Genomic DNA, 22,419 nt, shown 5'->3' on the forward strand with positions numbered 1-22,419 from the left:
TATAAATTAAATATAGGATATTTCATTGGCTTTCATTTAATACCACACACGTGTATGTGCCATGCATAGTTCGTGTGCAATGTGCAATTTTCGCAACGAAGCGGGAGTCATTTTGATGACGTCATTCCGCTGAAGTAGATGGCCGGCGCCACTGTCTCCCGGAAGTTTTGGAGACCCAATGCCATGCCCAACAACATACTAAAAGTTGGCAGCAGTTTCCGAATCTGAACTATATTCCCATAAGGCAGTGCACCGAGTAAATATATTTACATAAATACGTCAGAAAATGAGTTGAGTCTTTCCGATCTAGTCAATGACCGTAAAGATTGATACTTAATTTATTGTTTACAAATCCGCCGAAGAGGATTATAAAAGTCCACTAATTAAAATAAGTATTTAATTTGTCAAATATTAAAACGATAATAGTTTTTTTGTTGTTTAAAATAACAACAGAAAAAGTAAAATTAAACATATACAGATTCAACACTTGAAGCTCTTAAAACCATTAAAGGTTAACATTCCTGAATTCGTAAAGTATTTACAAGTTAATACAATGGGCATACCATTCTATTTTTTTTTGTTTAGTTTTTTTATATGTACATTTTTATAAAAAATCCCTTGCTTGCGTTAATGTTTCTCACTTTGTTCTACAATTACCCATTAAAGTTATATGCGAAAAAAAATTGCAACAAAATCAGGTATAGTAAAGCCCTGATCTAGCGGGTGGTCATGGTTAAATTTTAAAGCCTTTTTACGTCAAGCTCTGGGCTCGACACTTGTCAAAACCTATCCAAAGTAGAAAGATGACCACCCTCTCAAGCCGTCGACGAAATTACCTTAGAGGCATCATAATTCTTGCGTCTCCCGGGACGATGACGCTCCTCGCTGAGGGCTGTTGGCGTTCATGGCCTGGTGCATAATGTGCACCCTCACATCACCTACAGCCTTGCACTCCAAAGCTCGCCTGTGCCGACCGGCGAAGGACCCGGAAAGGGTGCTCTTGCAGCAACAATAATTGAACAAGTGCGCGAAAGCACGCCTGAAATTTCTGTCCATGGATCCGTAGAGAAAGCTCGTGACCACAGATCGGAAGATGCCAATCCAAACGCTTTGATAGTATTTCGAGTCAGTAGTGTCGGGATACAGGTACACAACGACCAGGTATGGGATCCAAGCCGCGACAAACAAGAAATATGCGGTAATGTTGAGATTGTTAGTCGTTGTTTCAGTCTCAAATTGTAGGCTGCGTTTGTAGTGGTTATGTTTTCTAGCTTTATTTCTAATCCTGCAGGCGTTGTTAGCGAGACAGAAGAAAATAACGACAAATGGAATAATGTAGAAGATGACAAACGTAGTGACCCTGAAGATGAAGTTGCCCGAGTGGCTGCGATGGCAGTAGTCGTAGTCGAGTTCCATGTAGACTCCGACGGCGGCGGTGAGGAATGTGATGGTAAAGAGGATGACAGTGAAGAGACCGATCCTCATGGAGATTAGGAATTCGTAGTCAGATGTAGCTTTGCAGAGTCTGTAGTATGACTCTATCGCAGACATCTGTGGAAGAAGATATGATTTACGACTTGGAACGATTCTATATTCAATGAAATCGTCTGAGGTCGGTTACATTTTTTTACTTTTTTTTCAAATGCACATAATAAAGTAGTGGTATAGTGTCTACTATTCCAATTTAACCTTTTATTGGTTGTCACTAATCAATAACACGAAGTGAAATTGTATCTGCCGTACATGTATTGATCTTCATGGCATTTGGAATTATGTAATAAATTAAGTATTTCTTACAGTGACTATTCTAAGGACTAGTTAGACTACAATATCGTATCTTAAGACATCTAGCGATCTACTACTTATAGAGCTTAACTTCATTTAAATAAGTTAGGTACATACTTATTTAGTTTATGTTTTGTAAAGGCTTGTACACACTTTGCAATAATTATCATGCGATAAAAGATAATTGCCGGCTGAGTAGGGATCCGCACACGATCATCGGTGACGTTTACAGAGATCATTAACACGTTCACTGTCTGCCCCAATCATAATTGTTAACCTAGGCTTTGTAATAGAGGCTTGCCGTGACCCATATACGGGGCACGGACAGTGAGCGTGTCAATCTACGGTGATTGAGATCGACACAAACCGATTATTTACCGAAAAACACCACACAACTACTCGTACTTAACTCACCATGAAGAATAGACTGTAGCTGTAAGTCCCGGCCTCGGTCACGACCTGGAGGGCGTAGCATACCGGATCCGTGTCCCATTCGCCGGACAGCAGTACCACCGCCGACGTCGGAAGCACGGCCGTGGATATGACCAAGTCCGACATGCCTAAGCACGCCATAAACACATATCCTGCCGACAAAAACCCTCGTTAAAACTTACCACGAACAAAATGCTGCAGCTGTGGGCTGCAGCTTCGGTCACTAGCCGGGCGTGACAGGCCGCAGTAATATTCTTGCGATATAGCACATACACGGATGTCAGGAGAACGACCATGGACGTGAGCATGTCTGAGATGCCCATGGTAGCCTCAAAATATTTGATCTCCATACAAACTTTCAACCCCTTTCTCACCACCTTGGGAGATGAATTTTCAAAAATGCTTAAATTCGTTTTCATGTTTTTTTTTTTATTTAATATCTTTTTGCAAAGTTTCAAGTTCCTAGCTTAAAATAAAATTTGCACTCCAAGACGAACTTTCATCCCCCTTTTAACCCCCTTAGGGGTTGAATATCCAAAAACGTTGCAATATTTTTTTTTAAATCGGTTATTATGCCTTTCTAAGAAGTTTCAAAGCATTTGTAATGGATTCAATCTTTCAACCAATTTTTAACCCTGTTAGGGGATGAATTTTACAAAACTCGGAAATCAGTTTTCTTGTATTGTAATAATATATCTTTTTACGAAGTTTCAAATTCCTAGCTTAAAATAAACCTTGAACCCTATACTTTTTTTTTTTTATACAAACTTTCATCCCCTTTTTAACTCCCTTAAGGGTTGAATTTCTCAAAATCGCTTCTTATCTCTTGTACACTTTATAAATTTAATCTGGTGTGCAAATTTCAACTTACTATCTTATGTACTTTCGACTCTGCGTTGATGAATCAGTCAGTCAGTCAGTCAGTCAGGACACTTGCATTTATATACATATATATATAATATATATACAGGGTGACCTTAGCCATTGGACAAACCCTGAAATCCCACGTAGGGTTACTTCTCAGAAATGCTCTAACGGTAATATTTTTTTAATTAGTACAAAAGATAAAAAAATAAATTATCAAACAAAAGTTTTTCCCAATAATCGACAACAAAAAGAAACATAATGTATTGGCAGTGCTTTTGACTATTTGTTTGAAAATGTGCGGCAATGATGACATTTGTCAAAAGTCAGAATCTTATTAATGTCATAAATAAAAAAAAGATAATCAAAACGGTCGAAGAAGGTTTCATACTAGGTATTTATTACCTCAGGAGTGTCAGGAGCTACTAACACATACAGGTTGCTCCAAGTCCAAAGTAAAAAAATCGTAATTTGTTAATTTCTTCGTAACCGCTACACCGATTGTCATGATACTTTGTATACTGGTTCTAAATACCCTAATGCGCATGTGCATTTCGGCTTTGTCCAATGGCTAGGGACACCCTGTATATATAAGATAGATAGAAGATAGATATTATATAGGTACCCGAGACGTTAACTTTCATTGTATTATTCACAGAAGAAACGTTTTTCTGAAATGTTTGGACCATTGGTATATCAATGTAACCAGAATGTAACACTTCTATTGCAAGACATTATGTAGTAGGTATCAACCCTGTTTAAATGCCTAATTTAAATGAATAGCAAGACTTTATTCCAGATGATTTATAAACACTAGGCGCAACGAATCATGGTCGGAGCATTTTAAACAAGTGGACCATTTTTGAACACTACACTCTCTGTCTGGGTTGTTTTGTTATTTCTACTCTTTCGAACTCTTTCGAATAGGAGAATAAAAGTGTCCCAGAATTTCCATAAATTTTGCCATCCTTTCATTTCGTTAATAGTGACCAAATTAAAACAAAAGATAGTGTAGTGTATGTAGTACCTAAACAAGGTAGTTAAATTTTCGTCCCGGGTCGTACGTCTGTTTCCCCGACATATTGACATTCAGGGTGAGCCTACTGTTTTCATGTCAGTCGTGTGGATCGGAAAATGAGACGCGATGCAAAATTCGAGGACAAGAGACTCTTACTAGAAAGCTAAATATAGTTGGTAAAGCAAAACTTGTCAGAGAAAAAGGCGGCAAATTTAAAAAATATAGGTGCGAGGGGTTATTGTCCCATAGAAAATTTGAATTTCGCGGTTTTTTTACTGACAAGATTAGCTTGACCAACTATATGTCGATAAAATTATGACAGTAGATAACACTTTTATCGCGGCTTAACTCGCTACTCATGATCACTGTTAATGGTAACTTACCGATCTTGTTCAGGCCAGGCTCAACAAAGAAGGAAGCTACGAAGAAGCCGTTCATAGACACGCCTAGCATGCTGCATAGAACGGTGAAGAGCAGCCGACCAAGCTTCGGCCACTCATGGCTGAGCATGACCGGCGAATACACGCGGCTCAACTCGCTACTCAGGGTCACTGTTAATGGGAACTTACTGATCTTGTTCAGGCCAGGCTCAACAAAGAAGGAAGCTACGAAGAAGCCGTTCATAGAGGCCTAGCATGCTGCATAGAAGTATGAAGAGCAGCCGCCCAAGCTTCGTCCACTCATGGCTGAGCATGACCGGCGAATACACGCGGCTCAACTCGCTACTCAGGGTCACTGTTAATGGGAACTTACCGATCTTGTTCAGGCCAGGCTCAACAAAGAAGGAAGCTACGAAGAAGCCGTTCATAGATACACCTAGAACGCTGCATAGAACGGTGAAGAGCAGCCGACCAAGCTTCGGCCACTCATGGCTGAGCATGATCGGCGAATACACGCGGCTGAGGTTCGCTACTATAGCGGACATCTTGTCGAACCAGAGCATGCGGTTTTCATCTGTAACAATAACAAAAATAAATGACCACATTTTGTCTATTTTTTTATTGTTATTGTCATACTGTTACTGTTATGTACACACCGGTAGGGATTGCAAATATTCGTAAATTTCATTATGGTGGCAGTGTGGTGCAACTGGCCCTTATATATTATACTATATATATGTATAGCAAACGTCGGTCTACCAGATATTATCATTAAAAACGACATGTATGGAGTGAACACTCTAAGCTTATATTTATATATATCCGGATGGTATGGTAGGTATTTTATAACGTATGGTTTGCAAACTCATTATTCATTGACTTTCAAATTTTATTATTCCTGTCACTTACGATTCTATTGTCATGGTCATGATTATTTATATACATATAAACAGTTGTCAATTTCAAGATAATGTCTCCGTGAATACAAGATGTAACAAAAATTGTTGGGCTCCGTGTAAGGACGTGGTTGGTTGAGATGGAATTCAGAGGCGAAGAAAAATACAATTCCTTTTGCAATAACATTTTATTTATTACACATGTGATAAACATAGGTACTAGTAGTAAGCAACACTTAGAAATTGTATTAAAAAAACCGGGCAAGTGCGAGTCGGACTCGCGCACGAAGGGTTCCGTACCATAATGCAAAAAACGGCAAAAAAAACGGTCACCCATCGAAGTACTGACCCCGCCCGACGTTGCTTAACTTCGGTCAAAAATCACGTTTGTTGTATGGGAGCCCCACTTAAATCTTTATTTTATTCTGTTTTTAGTATTTGTTGTTATAGCGGCAGCAGTATTTCTGTTCAAATTTCATCATTTCATCATCTGTGAAAATTTCAACTGTCTAGCTATCACGGTTCGTGGGATACAGCCTGGTGACAGATGGACGGACGGACGGACGGACGGACGGACGGACGGACAGCGGAGTCTTAGTAATAGGGTCCCGTTTTACCCTTTGGGTACGGAACCCTAAAAATGACAAGGGTCCCACACGGTTATCCAATAATTCTCTGGTGCCCAGTTTCTGGTGGTGGTGGTGTGGTGGTGGTAAAATATTCAATAGCTTGAGCCCGGAAATCAAAGAGGCAACTTCTTATGAGATGTTTGGTAGTAAACTCAAAAAATATTTAATCGATAAAGCCTTTTATAGTGTTAATGAATTTTATGGACATTGAGTATACACGGTGTGGCCTGTAACACGAGCAAAGAATTAAAACATAGATTGTACTCCTCAAACGGTGAGACTTTTGTTCAACAACTTTTAAAAATTATGAAGTATTTAGACTCCCTATTTTTCATACAAAATAAATATTATCTTCAATGGACGCCATCGCCACGCCATATTGTTGTGATTGACGTTGCTTGTCACGCCTTAAACATAACAAAATTCGCAATACATTGCGTCTTACAATAAACTTTAAAGTTTAATAAAAATCAAACCACAAGTTACTTTTAAAAGTCGCTGAACAAATGTTGGTCAGTATGAGGAGTACAGCCAACAGTTTAATTTTTTGCTCATGTTACAGGCCACACCCGGTATAATTATTTTAAGAATTCATTTTGTGGGTATGAATATTGTGTAATATTTTTTCTTTAAATTAATTGACGTGTGTGTAGTTTAGGTTTAATAAGTTTTAGATGTGTGTGTGTGTTTGTAATTTTGTATGTTATTGACATGTACCTACGTTTACACCGTATTAAACGAATTGAATTGAGAATTGAATTGCTTTCAAACAATCTATGTTAACTAGGTACATCAATTCTGTTAGTATATTCTCGGGACGATTTTACTTTGTTACATAGAACTAAAATGCAACCTCTCCATATTTCGAACCGACACCGGAACCGGGTGTGTGAATTCCATTTTAATATGGAATTCTTGTAACCCGACAGGTATACACCGAAATAGGGTAACTGCTATAGTAATTGGCTAACTAGATAGTACACAATTGATTGGCCACTCCGAACAAATCAGAAAGAAACAAGCCAATAGAAGTCATATTGTTAAGAGTGGCCATTACTATGTAGTAGTAGTAGTAGTTGGTAGTAGCCAATAACTATAGTAGTCACCCTATGTAGCGACTCAACTGTAAGTACTGCGCGTATATTCCGACAAGTAATTGTAGAAAATTATTGAGGGCGCCACTTCCTACGTAACTGTCACATTTTTGACGTAAAATGCTTAAATATGGCAACAAAATAGTATGGATTTTTTTTAGTTCTATTTTATTTAATTTCTACTATTTTATGTCGCACTATACCTATGTTGACAATGACAACGCATATAATCCAGACCAAAAAAAATTAAAAAAAAAAATTTGTTAAGTAATAAAACTTTTATCGACCAATGAGAATGTGTATTGGTTAGAGGTAATATTCATAACCGACTTTATCGCGCTTATTTCAGAGTAATAAATTCCTTAACAAAATTGTAATTGATAGGAAGTTCTATAAGGAACCCAGTTTTGTTTATATAGTCGTTTATTACGCATAGTTGACGTCCAACGGGCCTAGGATGGTCGCGCTTTTGTCGTCTGTCATCTCGGCCGTCACGTTCTGACAAGTAAATGCAAGAGTGACGCAAGGCACGACAGACGACAATAGCGCGGCCATCATATCCGTACAGATGTTGGAAGAAGTTTGAGTCAATTTTATAGACGAGTTTAATAGGATGATTGTTACTTGCGACTCACAGTTGGCTAGCTAGTAAAAACATTAAGTGCAGTCGGCGTCAGACATATCGGAGCGGCCGAGGTGCTCAAAAATATCTGAACATGCATTCTAACGCCTTGGCAATAAAGGCGTGTTCAAATATTTGTACGATTTGATACACATTATATTTCTAAATCAAATTTATATAAAGAAAAATACCTACTGTATGTAATTGCATGAATTCTATAGTAATTTAAGTTGTATTTTTTGTTATTTACTCGTAATGCATGTTAGTTATAAGATGTAATGTTTTGAAAAGATGTGTCCCGCCGAGATTGTTGCCGGTCCCATATTGGGATACCCTCCTCCAAATGAGGAGGGACTTAAATCTTCTCAAGGCAGAGGTGTAGGGTTGGAGCCGGTGTACCTTTATTTGACGTTCATAAGCGCATTGTAATATACCTACTTGAAGATAAATTATCTTTATCACATTTGTGAACATCTTGGCCGCTCCGATATATCTGATGGCGCAGGCGCAGGTACAATACCTTTTTAATGTTACATTTTTATGGCAAAAGGCCCGACGGCTGCTCGCTCGTACCCTGGTTCCTGGGACGGCCCCTGGCGTGGGATGTAACATGTGTTGATACGCTGGCCCCATCCCACGTCCTGGGCTCGGCCAGGAGGCCGGGGACGGCAGCAGACGACGCCCAAATTAAGTACCAAGTGTCGCAAATACGCATTCTTGAAACCGAATTATGTATTTGCGGCACTTGCAATTGAAACTCTCGGTCCCTGGTCGTCACACACCAAAAAACTAGTAAAAGAAATTTCTACCAAACTAGTCTGGGTGTCTGGCAAGCTACGAGCTGCCCCTTTTTTTGCTCAAAAACTCAGCCTCACTGTGCAGAGGGGGAACGCGGCCAGCGTCCTGGGAACAATGCCACAGGCTAATTTAGGGCTAGATCTATGATTTATATATTTTGTATTTGTTTCAAATAAAATTTACTTTTATTTTTTAGATTAACAGCTATATCTATTTTTTTTCAAAGGCTTTTTTTGTTCTAAATTTAAAATTTCGGGAAAAATAGGGAAAAATTAGCACGTTTGTAAATTGTGTCTGTATGAAATATGGAAAAGTATGTGGGTCATTCTCGCATTTCGTGCAAATCGGTATTATTTGCAATTTACCAAAAATGTGATGGTGTTTTCGAATATCTGTTAATGCAAGGTTGTAACATAGGACCTAAAGTATATTGGCCCGCCATGAACAATTCTAAAAAGGTGGTTATTTTCTTTATATTTACAATTAACCCCCACTATTTTCATTCCTCTCTGCATGTAACGCGTGAAGTTAAACTTTGACCTCCATTTGAACCTTAAGATACTAAAAATAGAAAACTTGTTGTTGGTTCAGTAAACAAGTAATTTAGTTATGTTTTATATCCTATAATATTATACGCTAAGAAATTAACAATAAAACTATACAGCCTTATAAGTGATGGTCCAAGCAATTTCTTCATTACCGACGCGAGAAATGGATTAGCTATTTTTTGCTATATAGCAAGGGTATATAGCACTTCCCGCGGATACAACACATTGTTCGTCAGTCAGTTGGCCGCGTGCTACCACAGCGGTCGTCCGTATGTTGCTTTTGACGAAAATACCTACGTTCTCTCGTGTCGGGAAGGAGTGTGGTTCAGATAAATCTTCATCGCCATCTAGTGGTTTATACAGTAAGTACCAATTGTACATTATTAAAATTATACCTAATTGATGTGTTTTAGGGTTGCCTTTCGTGTGGCTTATTCTGCGAAATCAAGGTCTGATATCAACCGACCTAGGCGACGAAAACTTCCAAAACTTCATTCATATCTGTTTCATTCATTTCTTTTCCTTCCAATTTTGCCAGGGAAGGTAATGAACGAATTTAGAAGGTAATGATAATGTATATCAGGCAGTGCATTTAATGGAAAGAGGGTTAAGTTATTATAAATAGAATGTTGGTATAAGCATTTAAAACTATGTCATAATATATAGGGGAGCCCAACTGGTGATTTTTTGGATTTAACTAGAGCGCAGTAGATTAACATAATCTGCCGCTCTATATATAATACCAGACCGCACTCGAGGACTGTGCTGAGAAATTTGACACGTTACTAAGAGACTAAGTGAGTTGGAATCATCTGATACCTGTCGACGATAAGGTAGAGAACGGGGCAAATGTTTGGAATAAAGGGCAGAAACTACAGAAACATAAACACAGGCCGATAAGCAATAATAGTGCCTCCGCCGTCAAAAGCGACAATTCCCAATCCGTGCGTGATAAATCTCAGAAAACTGATACCAGCAGTAAAAAGCGGTGTAAAATCCCTCTCAGGGCGGTGGACCATCGCAACTTCATCCATCTGTGGAATATAGCTTGAGGATCGGAGGACATACGGGCATATCTACTGTTATTCATGGTGCACTGTCGATGAACTTAAGCTCAAAGGGGACTCCAAGACTTTCAAAATAGGAGTACCCTCGACAATGTATGAATCCTGTTTATTTCCAAGTATGTAGCCCGATAATCGTGGTCATTTCGTAAATCCAACGTCAATGGGAGTCAGACAAAAACCAACCAGTAATACTTAGTTCGGAATCCTGATTTGAAACCTTCACTGGATCTAATTTACCAAAATGTAAGGGGACTTAACACCAAAGTAAGTTTTTCGGGCTTCTATGCTGTTGGTCCAGACTACTTAGGTACCTGCATATATCTTAAAGGGGTGTTTAGAGCATTTGAATGGTCCAATACACTCCATGCTTAATCTGGTACCTACTCTCCACAAGTACATATCATCACCATTGGAAGATTTCACGGGTAAGACCGACCCAAAGTCAAGGTATTCTTTTCTTTCAGCTTTAGCAAAGCTGTTTGAGTCCATACTCCATGGCACGTTGTCGAAACAAGTGAAACCATTATTCCTGTGCAACACTCAGCATGGTTTCAGAGTAAAACGGTCTGTGAAAACTAACCTGACCTTGGTTGACAGTGACACCATCTCAGAGCATCTGGATATGGGTATCCTGATAGACGTCCTGTATTATGATTTCCTAAAAGCCTTCAATCGTGTGGGTAACGATGTATTCCTACACAAACTAGACGCTATTGGGTTCAATCCACATTTGCTTAACATTTTTGCCAGTTATCTGCGTGATAAACCGCAGCACGCAACGACCAGCATGGCCACTTCGTACCAGATCCGTACCATACTCGTTCTGGTGACAGCCAAGATTCAATCTTGGGGCCTTTCCTATTTGGAATAATGGTCAATGACCTGCCCTCGGTTATCCATAAACCTCGTTGTCTACTCTACGCCGACGATCTTAAATTGGTATATTGAGTTGAGAAGGAGGAGGATTGTAAGTTGCTGCAGGAGGATGTTTCATCATCTCTGTTCCAATGGAGTCGGGGTAACAAACTGACTGTCAATGCGGCTAAGTGTCAAGTGTGTAGTTTTAATCAAGCCCTATTTCCTACACATGCTCAAGAGTCGTCTCAGTAAAGGATCTTGCGGTCATATTCGATACGCGGCTAACATTTCACGACCATATCAAAGCACTTGGTACTGTAGCTTCAGTAGATTAGGCTTTGTCACTCGCATTGTCAGAGAATTCCATGACCCTTGCCCCATAAAAGTTTTTTACAATGTTCTGGTCAGAAGCAAGTTGGAGGCGTCAGCATTAGCCTGGATCCCTTACGAGTCAACGTACATTCTACTATTGGAAAAGGTCCCAAAGAATTTCCTTAGGATGTATTACCTAAAAATATTTATTTTAGGAACCCTGGGCTTCATTTCTTTGGAGGTGAGGCACAACTTAAGCCTACTACTTTTAGCTTGTTGGGCTTTTCGTGGAGACTCTGGCTGCCTTGAACTAGTAGAGAGGCTTGTAAGACTTTTTGTACCGGACATTAGAATTATAACCCTTAGGCTTCTCCTGGTGCATCTCCTGTTAACTCATGAGTGCTTGAGATTTTGCGAGTTTATGGAGCTACGGTGGATGGATTGGCAGTCGAGTGTATTTGGATGTTAATTTTAAATTAAAGTATGTAGTTTCTCAGTGTGTTGGTGACAAGACTGATGTAGTGCTGTGTAATCATTAAATAAATAAACAATACGAAATACGTCTTCAATCACGTAAATTGTGCTTGACAATCGCTACAAGCTAGGTGGTAAATCATAAGTCGCGATTGTCAAGCCGGAGTATTTGTTAAGTCGGCTTGATCGTCTGCACAGCGCTTAAGACACGTGATTTTAATGTTGTTCATTATATTAATGGTGTTAATTTTCATTAACTAAAGTTTTTTTATTGCGATTTCATAAGTTTGTTTCATTACCCTCCACTGATAAAATTACCATCCATGCCCATTTCATTACCAGCGCGTAGTACATTACCACCAGTCTTATTAAATGAAAAGGAATAAGGTTACGAAGGTGCCTTTAGCATAAAAGTGTCAATAAATGAATCCACAATGCATGAAAACCCAAAAATGTACCATTTAAAAGAAAATTTACAAATCGAGAGAACATCACCGATTTGCACGAAATGAGAGAACGACCCATGTAATAAGGTCTTATTACAACTCATGTCTTTTAATATTATACATGCGAAAGTAACTCTATCTGTCTGTTTGTCCGTTACCTCTTGGACCCACAAAAGTTCTAATTTTTTCAATTTGGACCCACAAAAATGCTAATTTACTACCCACAAAAACACTTCCGGGTGGATTTCATCACAAAAAATTTCACCATACAAAAAATTAATTTTTGTAAATGTTTAAATTATCACGATTCTAGCTGGGTAAAGTAATAGGGGGCTGTACGTATATTGAGGATATTTATGGTATTTATACAATCATTTTTGGCTTATATTTGAAGTTATCGCTTTCGGAAAATAAAAACGCAAGATGGTGATGACAACCATGGTATGGTAATGACTCTTTTATAGACGGTAATGACACTGCATGTATGGTAATGACGATTTGGGAACTAATTTATATATGTATTAAAAACGTATAAAAAAACAAAAACTTTTTTAATTGTAAGGCTTTAGAACTTTAATAAACATTACAAATAACATGTTTTTGAACATAAGACTAGCTACAAAAATTATTTTTATAAAATTATAATAAATACATTTTATTCATATAAATAAATATACAACAAGTATTTTTATTGTATAATTTTAAATAATTTATATTCCAAAATAGGCAATTTATGTATTCATTTATTTTTTGGGTTTTTTCAATGTTAAATCATATTAACAATATTGTACTCTTATTATCAGTTTAAACCCACATCTTCTTTTATCTACTGCATAACTTGGTATTGATATCATATTATAAAATTGCTGGCTTACCAATGAGCTTACTTTTTATGATATATTACTTTTTTTTTGATAATTTGATTCATTGCATAAGTTTGTATTTTTGTTGTTTTATAAATTAACTTTAAAAATAGCTATAATGATTTAAATCCATATATATGTTGTTTAATAGCTAAACATTAATATATAATCAGTTTTTTATAAGTTGCAAGACCCCTACTTGTAATGCATGTCATAAGTTACAAAATGTTAGGTATTGGGTCCGGTGACTACCCAATGGTATAATTATTAATTGCTGTAATTATATACATCAATTAATATAATATTATCAAAAAACATAAGGCCATCACGATAGTGAGCCAGTACAGTAGCCTATGGTCGCTTAAAACTTAATATATGTTGCTTGTTTAAATACTTTGTTTTAACACGACTAACATGCAATTACAGACTGTAAGTTGCACGATTTACATTATTAGATTATAAAAAAAACATTTGTATGATCTAAGTTCTAAGTGACCTAAATTTTGCCTACTTCAGTCAAAAAGTTTTTTAAAAACTAACCATCCTCTAATAGTGTGAAAGAAATAGTTATATCTTCTTCTACATGTATTCTACATTTATAAGGTAGACATTATATAGTGTTAGAAGACATAGAGAACGTTTTTCAAACATACAGCTTAATTTCATAATGAATTATAGCAAAATAACTAGAAAAGTTTCTGAGAACCGTCATCACCATACACATGAAATCATCACCGGTCGTTATTTTTTCCCGGTGATGATGGGTATGGTTAGAGATGGGTAACTACCCGGGTAAATACCCGAGAGCGGGTATTTACCCGGTAAATACCCGATATTTACCTACCCGCGGGTAAATACGCGGGTATTTTCGTTTTTCTTCTAAATTTGATGTGTTTAATGGTATGTGAGTATAAATAAGATTAATTTAAGTATTTTATTATACTGTTACATAAAATGTATGTTCAAACTAATTACGAAAAAGTTGCTATGAGGTGAAGTTCGATTTTAACATATATCAGTCCAATTATAAAAATCGTGTAAATCATTCCCTGGCTTCCGGAAATGTTTTAAAATGCTTTTAATATACATTAGAAGGATTAAAATAAAGAATACTTATGAATGATAATAAAAAACAATTGTGCAGTATCCCAACTTGTGAAGCTTATAAGTCAAACACAGTTAGTTTTAGGACAAAAATGTATATAACTTTTTTTGTAGAAAATTATGTCTACTTTAGTTTGTACATACAACACTTTTCGATATTAATGACAGATTCCAAGAAATATGAAAAAGTTCACTTTTGCCCCCCTCCCCCCCAACCACACCCCCCGCCGACCGAAGTTGGAATGTGTATTATCAACGTATAAGTACGATAATTTACAAAAGTCTAAAAAAAATACTCTTATGACGGCCTTTTTTTAATATTTATCAAAATTGTACTAAAAATTCCGTAGTTACAACTGCAACTGCAACTAAACCATTTCATTTTAAATGACACACAATAATTACAGCCATTAACTCGGTTTATATCTCCACTTTAACACAAATCGACATGTGCAACAAGAAATGAATCTACCCGTCCATTTGGGTAGATACGGGTAAATACCGGGTAGATGGGTATTTACCGGGTATTTACCTGGGTGGGTAAATTGGGTAAATACCCGCGACCCATCTCTAGGTATGGTGTCGACGATTTGAGAGTTTCTTGTTTTTATTTCTAGAATACGAATAATAGTAGTTAATGTCTATGCTACACAATAAACTTCATGTAGTTTGCCATTCATTTCAGTAATTATTTCTAATATATCATTTGTAACTTTTTTAAACCAAATCATAACGGTGATGATGCTCTGTTGTGACAAACTACGTTTTACAAATTTGTTCGTAATATTTCTCATGATTCAAAGATGTGACTTTATAGTGAAATCATTTTTGGCATTCTTTATTAAAGTGAAAAATAGGGCAAGGATCTTTAGCGGTATTTCGTTGTTCATACACGGAGATAAGCTCACATTGACATTACCATGACGGTGTTGACGAATATTCGTGACAAAATTTTAAATATTTTTAAATGTAATTTCTCGGTGAAGGAATTATTGCATATTTTTTCATGTGTTAAACAACAACATGGAAAAGATATAAGTAAAAGAAAAATCGCAATCGTACGATAGGTATGCTATAATTTTCACTGCAAACAAAAAGGTTCAGATTTTTCCGGTAGACGGTGATGATTTTAGACACATAAAACATTTTATATAAAAAAAACTATTAAGTAAAATTGGAGATGGTAATTGAAGGAACATGAAGATAATAGTTCTTAAAAACATATAAAAAAGTTGCAACTCGCACAACCTACTAGTTTTTTTTATAAAGACCGAACCATAAGTTTTCGCAGGATTTTGAAATCCACCCTTCCGCAATACTAAAATACCTACGTCCATTTATCCTGGTCGCAGAGGAGCTGGTATTTTTTAAATTGGATTGATAAATACTATTTTATTTTGTAATATTTTAACATTTTATGTTTGTGAAAGCTCAGTTTTCACAGAAAAACGATTCAATTTTTCCATTACGTAGGTATAAAAGTTTCTTGGTATTGGTACAGACAGAAAAGCAGAGTTCCAGTCAAAGAAAATGTTATCAAGTGCAGTTAACTGGAACTAAGTTGTGTGGAAAACTGTGATAATAGGGATGTTTCCTGTATTTAATAGTTATTTGTTTTACAACGCAAAGTTGTTGTTTAACCGCTAGTGCTGATATTGATACACGAGCAAGCGAAAGATTCTAAAATTTAACCACGAGCGTACCGAGTGGTTCGAAAATGGAATCTTGAGCGTTGCGAGGGTTTCAAAGCAAGAGGGTTACACAAAATTTGCCCCCGAGTGAAACACAAAATTTTTCACCACACCAACCCGAAGCAAATATTAAATGTAAAATATCAAACAAAATCAAACCAAATCAATTTCAAATGAGTGTTATTAAATATTTATCATCCAAAATCATCATTTAAAAGTCAATTCTACCAGCAAACATAAGAAAACAACTCAAAATTTGCATTTGGTTACTTTGCCTCACATGTGAATTACTTATCCGTTTTTGAAGTGCAAAATAAGCCTTTTCGAGCTGGTGTGGTGAAAAATAAATTATTTAAAGATAAAGATAAAGATAAAGATATTTATTTGCTAAAATGTAGTGATGAACATAGGTGGACAGTAATTTTTGATGCGTACATTTCGCTTGAAGAAACATGCAAATTTTTCTTACTAACTAGGTACTATAGCTAAATATATACAAATTGAAGCTAAGGTAAGTTATATAATAATAATATCATCATCAAAATACACATATGGTTTCATTTCTAAGTACTTACCTATGATTTACAATAATACCATAATATAAAATTATTTATTCATTTATAAATGTCAATTTCTACCTAAGATTTACAATACATTATATAAAAATTATTTACAGATGTCAAGTATTCATTAATTCTTAACATTTATCTAAGCGAAATTTATATAATTTGTGTTAAATTCAGGCATCTCTGAGTTCCTTATTTCTACGGGTAAATGATTAAATATTTTTATTGACATACATAGAACGTTATTCGCAAAGAAAGCTGATTTTGAGTGGTAAGGATAACATAGGTCTGTACCGTTTCGGGATTGATAAGTTGTGGTAGATGACTTATTTTTTAATAAACCTATATTGTATTTGACAAATAGACCTATCTCATATATATATATATAATGATGGTAGGGTCATCACTTTCAACTCATGGAAAAGAGGTCGACAGGGTTTCACACCATGCAGGAAATAAAGCACCAGAAATATAAGTATAAGAAAAACCTAGACGACAATTATTTTCAGACACAATTTCTATTTAATAAATCCGAAAGAACTATATTTAAGGAGTAGGTAAGTGGACCGTGATGTCATGGTTCTGTATTAGAGATTTCATAGTAGCCAATCATTTTTAACATGTACCTATTAGTTATTTAACATTTTGAGTTTTGACAGTTCGAAAAAATAAACTGATTTGACTAAGCAGTCAACTACCCTATTGTCACATACCCAGATATATTTTATATTTATTATTTAACTATTCAATAAAACGCTATGGAAATTTCAAATTTAGGTCACTAGTTATTTAAAAAAAAATACTATTAGAGCTGAGGCTGAGTGAAGGAATATTTATGAATACATAAGTAGACCTTCTCCCAATTTATTTCCTTGGAAATAATTGTAATATTGCATCGGCAAACAGGAAGTATCATTCAGGTTGGATGTGAACAGGGATTAGTAAAGGATTAGGTACCTGGGATAAAATGTGACGTTCCACGGATAAAGGTACCTTATGGTGGTGGGCGCTTACGTCGCGTAGCACCGCAATAGTATTGGAGCTACGTTAATAACAGCGTAAGCACCAACCGCCATGAGGTATCTTTACCCGCGGAACGTCACAAATTATCTGGACCTACTAATAAATATGGAATGCATGTTGTAATAATTAAAATAAAAAACAATTAAGAAACGTACTAAATACTTAATTTAAAAAAAAAACTAAAATCTTGATTTATAAAGTTTTTTTTCCTAATCGAACTTTGTTGATCGCGCTCTGTAAAATAATTGATGAATTTTTGATTACTAAAACGCATATGATTTAGTATGGTGGGAACTATATTTCTAGTACATTTTTTAAACTAGAATATTAACTATACAATATTATATCTACTAAAATGTAAGCCTCTTGTTGCCTATCATGGAGAAAAGTTATGGAAAGTATTTCGCAGTTGAAAGGTAATTCGCTACAGGCAAAAGTTAGTTTCGATTACAGTCACGAGTGCATCAGGACACGCGGAAAGTATTATTTAAGTAGTATTTCAATAAAATCGAGAAATATTTAATAAATAATAGTTTAAACTTCAAATATCTTTACCCTATAATGAAATACGTAATTAATAATAGGCAAATTAAATTTTAAAATTAAAAGAAAATTACGAAAAATCGAATTAAGTCTCTAAAGCGTTACCTGACAATTTCCGCACAGAGAAGAGAAGTCCTTTCACGACTCGGTTGTTAGTTTGAGGAGCTGTTTCTCGAGCCACGACGACCGCCCGAGTGCCGCCAGGCGGCCGCCGGAACCAGCCCACGGGTGCAGTGATGGGCGGTCCCGATCCTGCCCAACGGCCCACGTCGCCCTTGGCACGATCCTCAAGGTCTAGGCCTGCATGTTGTCAATAAACACTATCTCTGGCCTATTTTATCATCACTACAATTCAATACGTGCAACAGCGACAGCCTACGTTACATTCAAAATGTATATAGACGTATACGCCGGTGCTATATCATTTGTATGCAACTTTTTGAATTTGTGGCCATTCAAAATGGGAGGGATTTCTAGAAGTCCTGCCAATATCTGTCGTTCATTCCGCCCTGGGACTTGACGCAGGTCACGCATGTGAGCAAATGTTTATATAATTTTGTATTAACAATCCCGACATTTTGAATTAAAAGTGAATTTTTGGTGTCTTTAAATTAACTTAAAATATTATTAATATTTAACTAAATTACATAATTATCATCAAACAATATAAAAAAATAAATTTTTCCTAATTAGATATTTTCCAAGATTTTTCTAGTGATATATTTTATCTTATTTCAGATTACGAAAGCAGAAAAGCAGAAAACGCGAAATAGTAACTGTAAGTATTTTTAGTTTATTTCATAATTATTATTTAATTAATAAATATAAATTACTTAACTCCCTTGGGCGTCGGAAGCTTTATTACTCCCTTCATGTGCCTTTGTAATCAAGTGCGATAAAAAGTAAAAGGTTAGGGTTTCTATTCTTTATTTTATAAAGCGCTTCTATACATGTTATCTGATCACTTTTACGATAGATACACCACTGTTAGTCCTCTCTATACTAATATTTCTAAAATGTGCCTAAAGTTATAAAAATGATTATCTCAATTTTCAACTTATATAATGCGCGCCCAAGCAGATTCACTCCAAAACCATTTTTATCCAATTTCAATTTCGAAATATTCTTTATTCAAGCAGGGCTAGCAACAAGCACGTTTAAGTGGTCTAATTTATTCATATATGTATATCATTTTAAGCTAATTATCACAGATTTTCCCACTGACCCGGCCAGAAAACTGTGGTGACCTTGAAAAGCGCATAGCTCTCAAGGCCATCAAGTGCGCGCGGATGCACCGCGCATGACCGAATGTCAAGGTCGGCGCCCATGGCAACAGGGTGGCCATTCACAAAGCCTACCTGCACGATAAACCATGACCAAGACCTGTGGCGGGCGGGGTTGTTATGGGTGTTTGTGTCAAGTAATACTGGTTAAGGCGCTCACACTTTTGTCTTGTTTTGTTGGTAAACAAAAAGATTCCATATCAACAGCTCTGCCTCACAACGGTGAAAGCGAGTTTTCTTGCGGTAGTTCTTAGCTATGTTTCATAGAAATCGATCCAGCAGTTTAAATAATATCAGCTCTCTTCCAAAATGATGTAAGGGATTTTGACATAAAATGTATTTTTACCACACCAGCTCAGAAAGGCTTACTTTGCACTTCAAAAACTGATAGCAATATTAGCAATGTTGCAAATTTTTCACATGTGAGGCAAAGTAATCAATTGCAAATTTTGAGTTGTTTTCTTATGTTTGCTGGTAGAATTGACTTTTAAATCATGATTTTGGATGATAAAAATTTAATAACATTCATTGAGATTTGATTTGGTTTGATTTTGTTTGATATTTTACATTAAATATTTGCTTCGGGTTGGTGTGGTGAAAAATTTTGTGTTTCACTCGGGGGGAAATTTTGTTTAACTCTCGTGCTTTGAAACCCTAGCAACGCTGAAGATTCCATTTTTCGAACCACTCGCTACGCTCGTGGTTCAATTTTGGAATCTTTCGCTTGCTCGGGTATCAATATTATCACGAACGGTTAAACAACAACTTTGCCCCCTTGTAAAACAAATAACTATTGTTGGCATATACCGTAGGGGGGTTTTTAAATGTCTTTTTAATAATTTTCATCATCATCATCATGTTTAATTGAATAGTTATATTCAAAGTGAATTGCAATGTGATGAATGCCATAATGGCGGTCATAACCTGCGGTTTCTGAATACATCATACAGAGCTTATAATACCTATGTGTGGAAATAAAAACAGTCATGTAACTATACATACATAATTAGGAATTAAAACGCTTTTAGCTGATTTCGTAAGCCCACACTCGTATTTTAATACCTTTCATTATGTAGCAGTCACATAAACTACCTACTAAGCACAAAGATTATAATTATTCCTAGTGTCTTTTGTTTTGAAATCCTAGAAATGTAGGTAGATTAATTTATTTTCAGCTTTGTTTCTTGAATATTATATGATTCAACATAAAACATAATAAAGTCATGATTTAAGTATTTTTACTATTTAATCCAGCGTTTAGTAGCTTTTTGAGTCTTTTTAATACTTGGGAGGTACCTACAACATTTAAAAACAATATAGACATAGAATTTAATCAAGCTAATTTTGAAGGAGTAGGTACACTATTTCCGCAAGTACCGTGTTCTTAACTCCAAAAAAACGGGACAAGTGCGAGTCGGACTCGCCCACCGAGGGTCCCATACAATTAACTTATTTTTGATTAACTTTTTATTTGGTACGAATTTATAGTTATCACATTTTTTTACTGTACAGTCACCTGCAATAGTATGTTACACAACAAGGGCGAAAAAATATCTGACATCTTATTTGTAGAGCCATAAGAGCGTGTCACATATTTTTGCGGCCTTCGAAGAGTATCATTATATTGGCAGGTGACTGTACTTGTAATGTCAAGAGAAGATTACTTGCCAAATTTCATAGTTCTAGGTCAACGGGAAGTACCCTATAATTTTGATTCCTTTGAGAGTGTTGAAATGTACGTTTTTTGGGACATAAACGGCCGTATCCTCTTTTACGTTAACTTAGAAATATGATTTTTTTTCACAGCTTCAAGAGACTGTAGACTTGAGTATATGGTTTAAATTTCAACTCGATACTTTTACGCGTTCCCGAGCTAAAGGGTCTCGACAGACAGATAGACGGACGGACGGACGGACAACAAAGTGAAGTCTTAGTAATAGGGCTCCGTTTTTTCCTTTTGAGGTACGGAGCCCTAACAAGAACTTTGTCTTTAATTTAATACTAAACCCCGCAAATAGAACTCAAGGAAAAACGATTGCTGCGCCATCTGCGTCACGATTTGCACGGGCATCCAGATTTTTTACCGTATTATCGCAATATATTTAAGTACCGTTGTTATATAAATGATGAAGAAGGAGTATTCGAAGAAGTTTAAAGTAGATTGTCATATAGCTAAGCGAAATTATCTAAGTCAGAAAATAAAAAGTAGTTCCGACATTGTTAAAGCAACCTGGAAAGTTATAAATGTGGAGACTGGTCGCTCGAAACATACAATTAAAGAACTTAAACTAAACATTGATAACAAAATTATAGATTCCAATTTAGAAGTAGCTACAGAATTTGAAAAATTTTTCACCGAGGTACCAGTATCCACAACTAAGGATTTAAATTCATCACCCTCATCTGCTGTTACATTATTAAAACATAACGCTCCAGAGTGTTGTGGAGACCTTCATTTTGAACATGTTTGTACCTCAGATGTAATAAAGGCGTTTAAATCAATTAATGTCAAAAAAACTAATGACCTCTGGGGAGTCTCTGTCCATGCTGTCAAATCCTTAGTAGAAATTGTAGCGCCTGACTTGGTAGTTATATTTAACAACAGTGTTGATTGCGGCGAGTTTCCTGATCTAATGAAACATAGTAAAGTAATTCCTTTATTTAAATCTGGTAGCAGCTCTGACCCCACTAACTTTAGACCGATATCTGTGCTACCAACATTTAGCAAGATTTTTGAAAAATTAGTTCTTTCTCAATTAGTACGACATTTTAACGTTAATAATTTGATGCATAATAAGCAGTTTGGTTTTACACGGGGTCGCTCAACAACCGATGCTGGTGTTGAGCTAATTAAGCATATTTTCGATGCCTGGGAGGAGTCACGAGATGCTTTAGGTGTCTTCTGTGATTTATCTAAGGCCTTCGACTGTGTTTGTCATGAAACATTAATCAGGAAACTTCATTATTACGGAGTTAGAGGATCGGCACTGAATTTACTTAAGTCCTACTTAAATGGTAGAATACAAAGGGTCGATGTGAATGGACAGCGATCACCTGGGTCATTGGTCTCTATGGGTGTTCCACAGGGGTCAATATTGGGGCCTTTCCTGTTCCTTATCTACA

General features: G+C 36.2%; 1 protein-coding gene and 1 long non-coding RNA gene across 2 annotated transcripts in view; one reads left to right on the forward strand and one right to left on the reverse strand.

Moving 5' to 3' along the window:
* Positions 1 to 22,419, forward strand: part of LOC134804167 (uncharacterized) — a 194,915-nt gene that overhangs the window by 61,431 nt on the left and 111,065 nt on the right. The window lies entirely within an intron of this gene.
* Positions 470 to 19,341, reverse strand: LOC134805139 (melatonin receptor type 1A-like). Its single transcript, XM_063778439.1, has 6 exons — positions 19,239 to 19,341; positions 18,119 to 18,313; positions 4,853 to 5,053; positions 4,483 to 4,650; positions 2,200 to 2,369; positions 470 to 1,551 (listed from the first exon to the last, which is right to left on the reverse strand). The coding sequence occupies exons 1-6, from the start codon at positions 19,339 to 19,341 to the stop codon at positions 847 to 849; spliced, it is 1,542 nt and encodes a 513-aa protein (XP_063634509.1). The 3' UTR covers positions 470 to 846.

This window comes from Cydia splendana, chromosome Z (assembly GCF_910591565.1).
Source record: "Cydia splendana chromosome Z, ilCydSple1.2, whole genome shotgun sequence".
In the NCBI taxonomy this organism is placed as follows: domain Eukaryota; kingdom Metazoa; phylum Arthropoda; class Insecta; order Lepidoptera; family Tortricidae; genus Cydia; species Cydia splendana.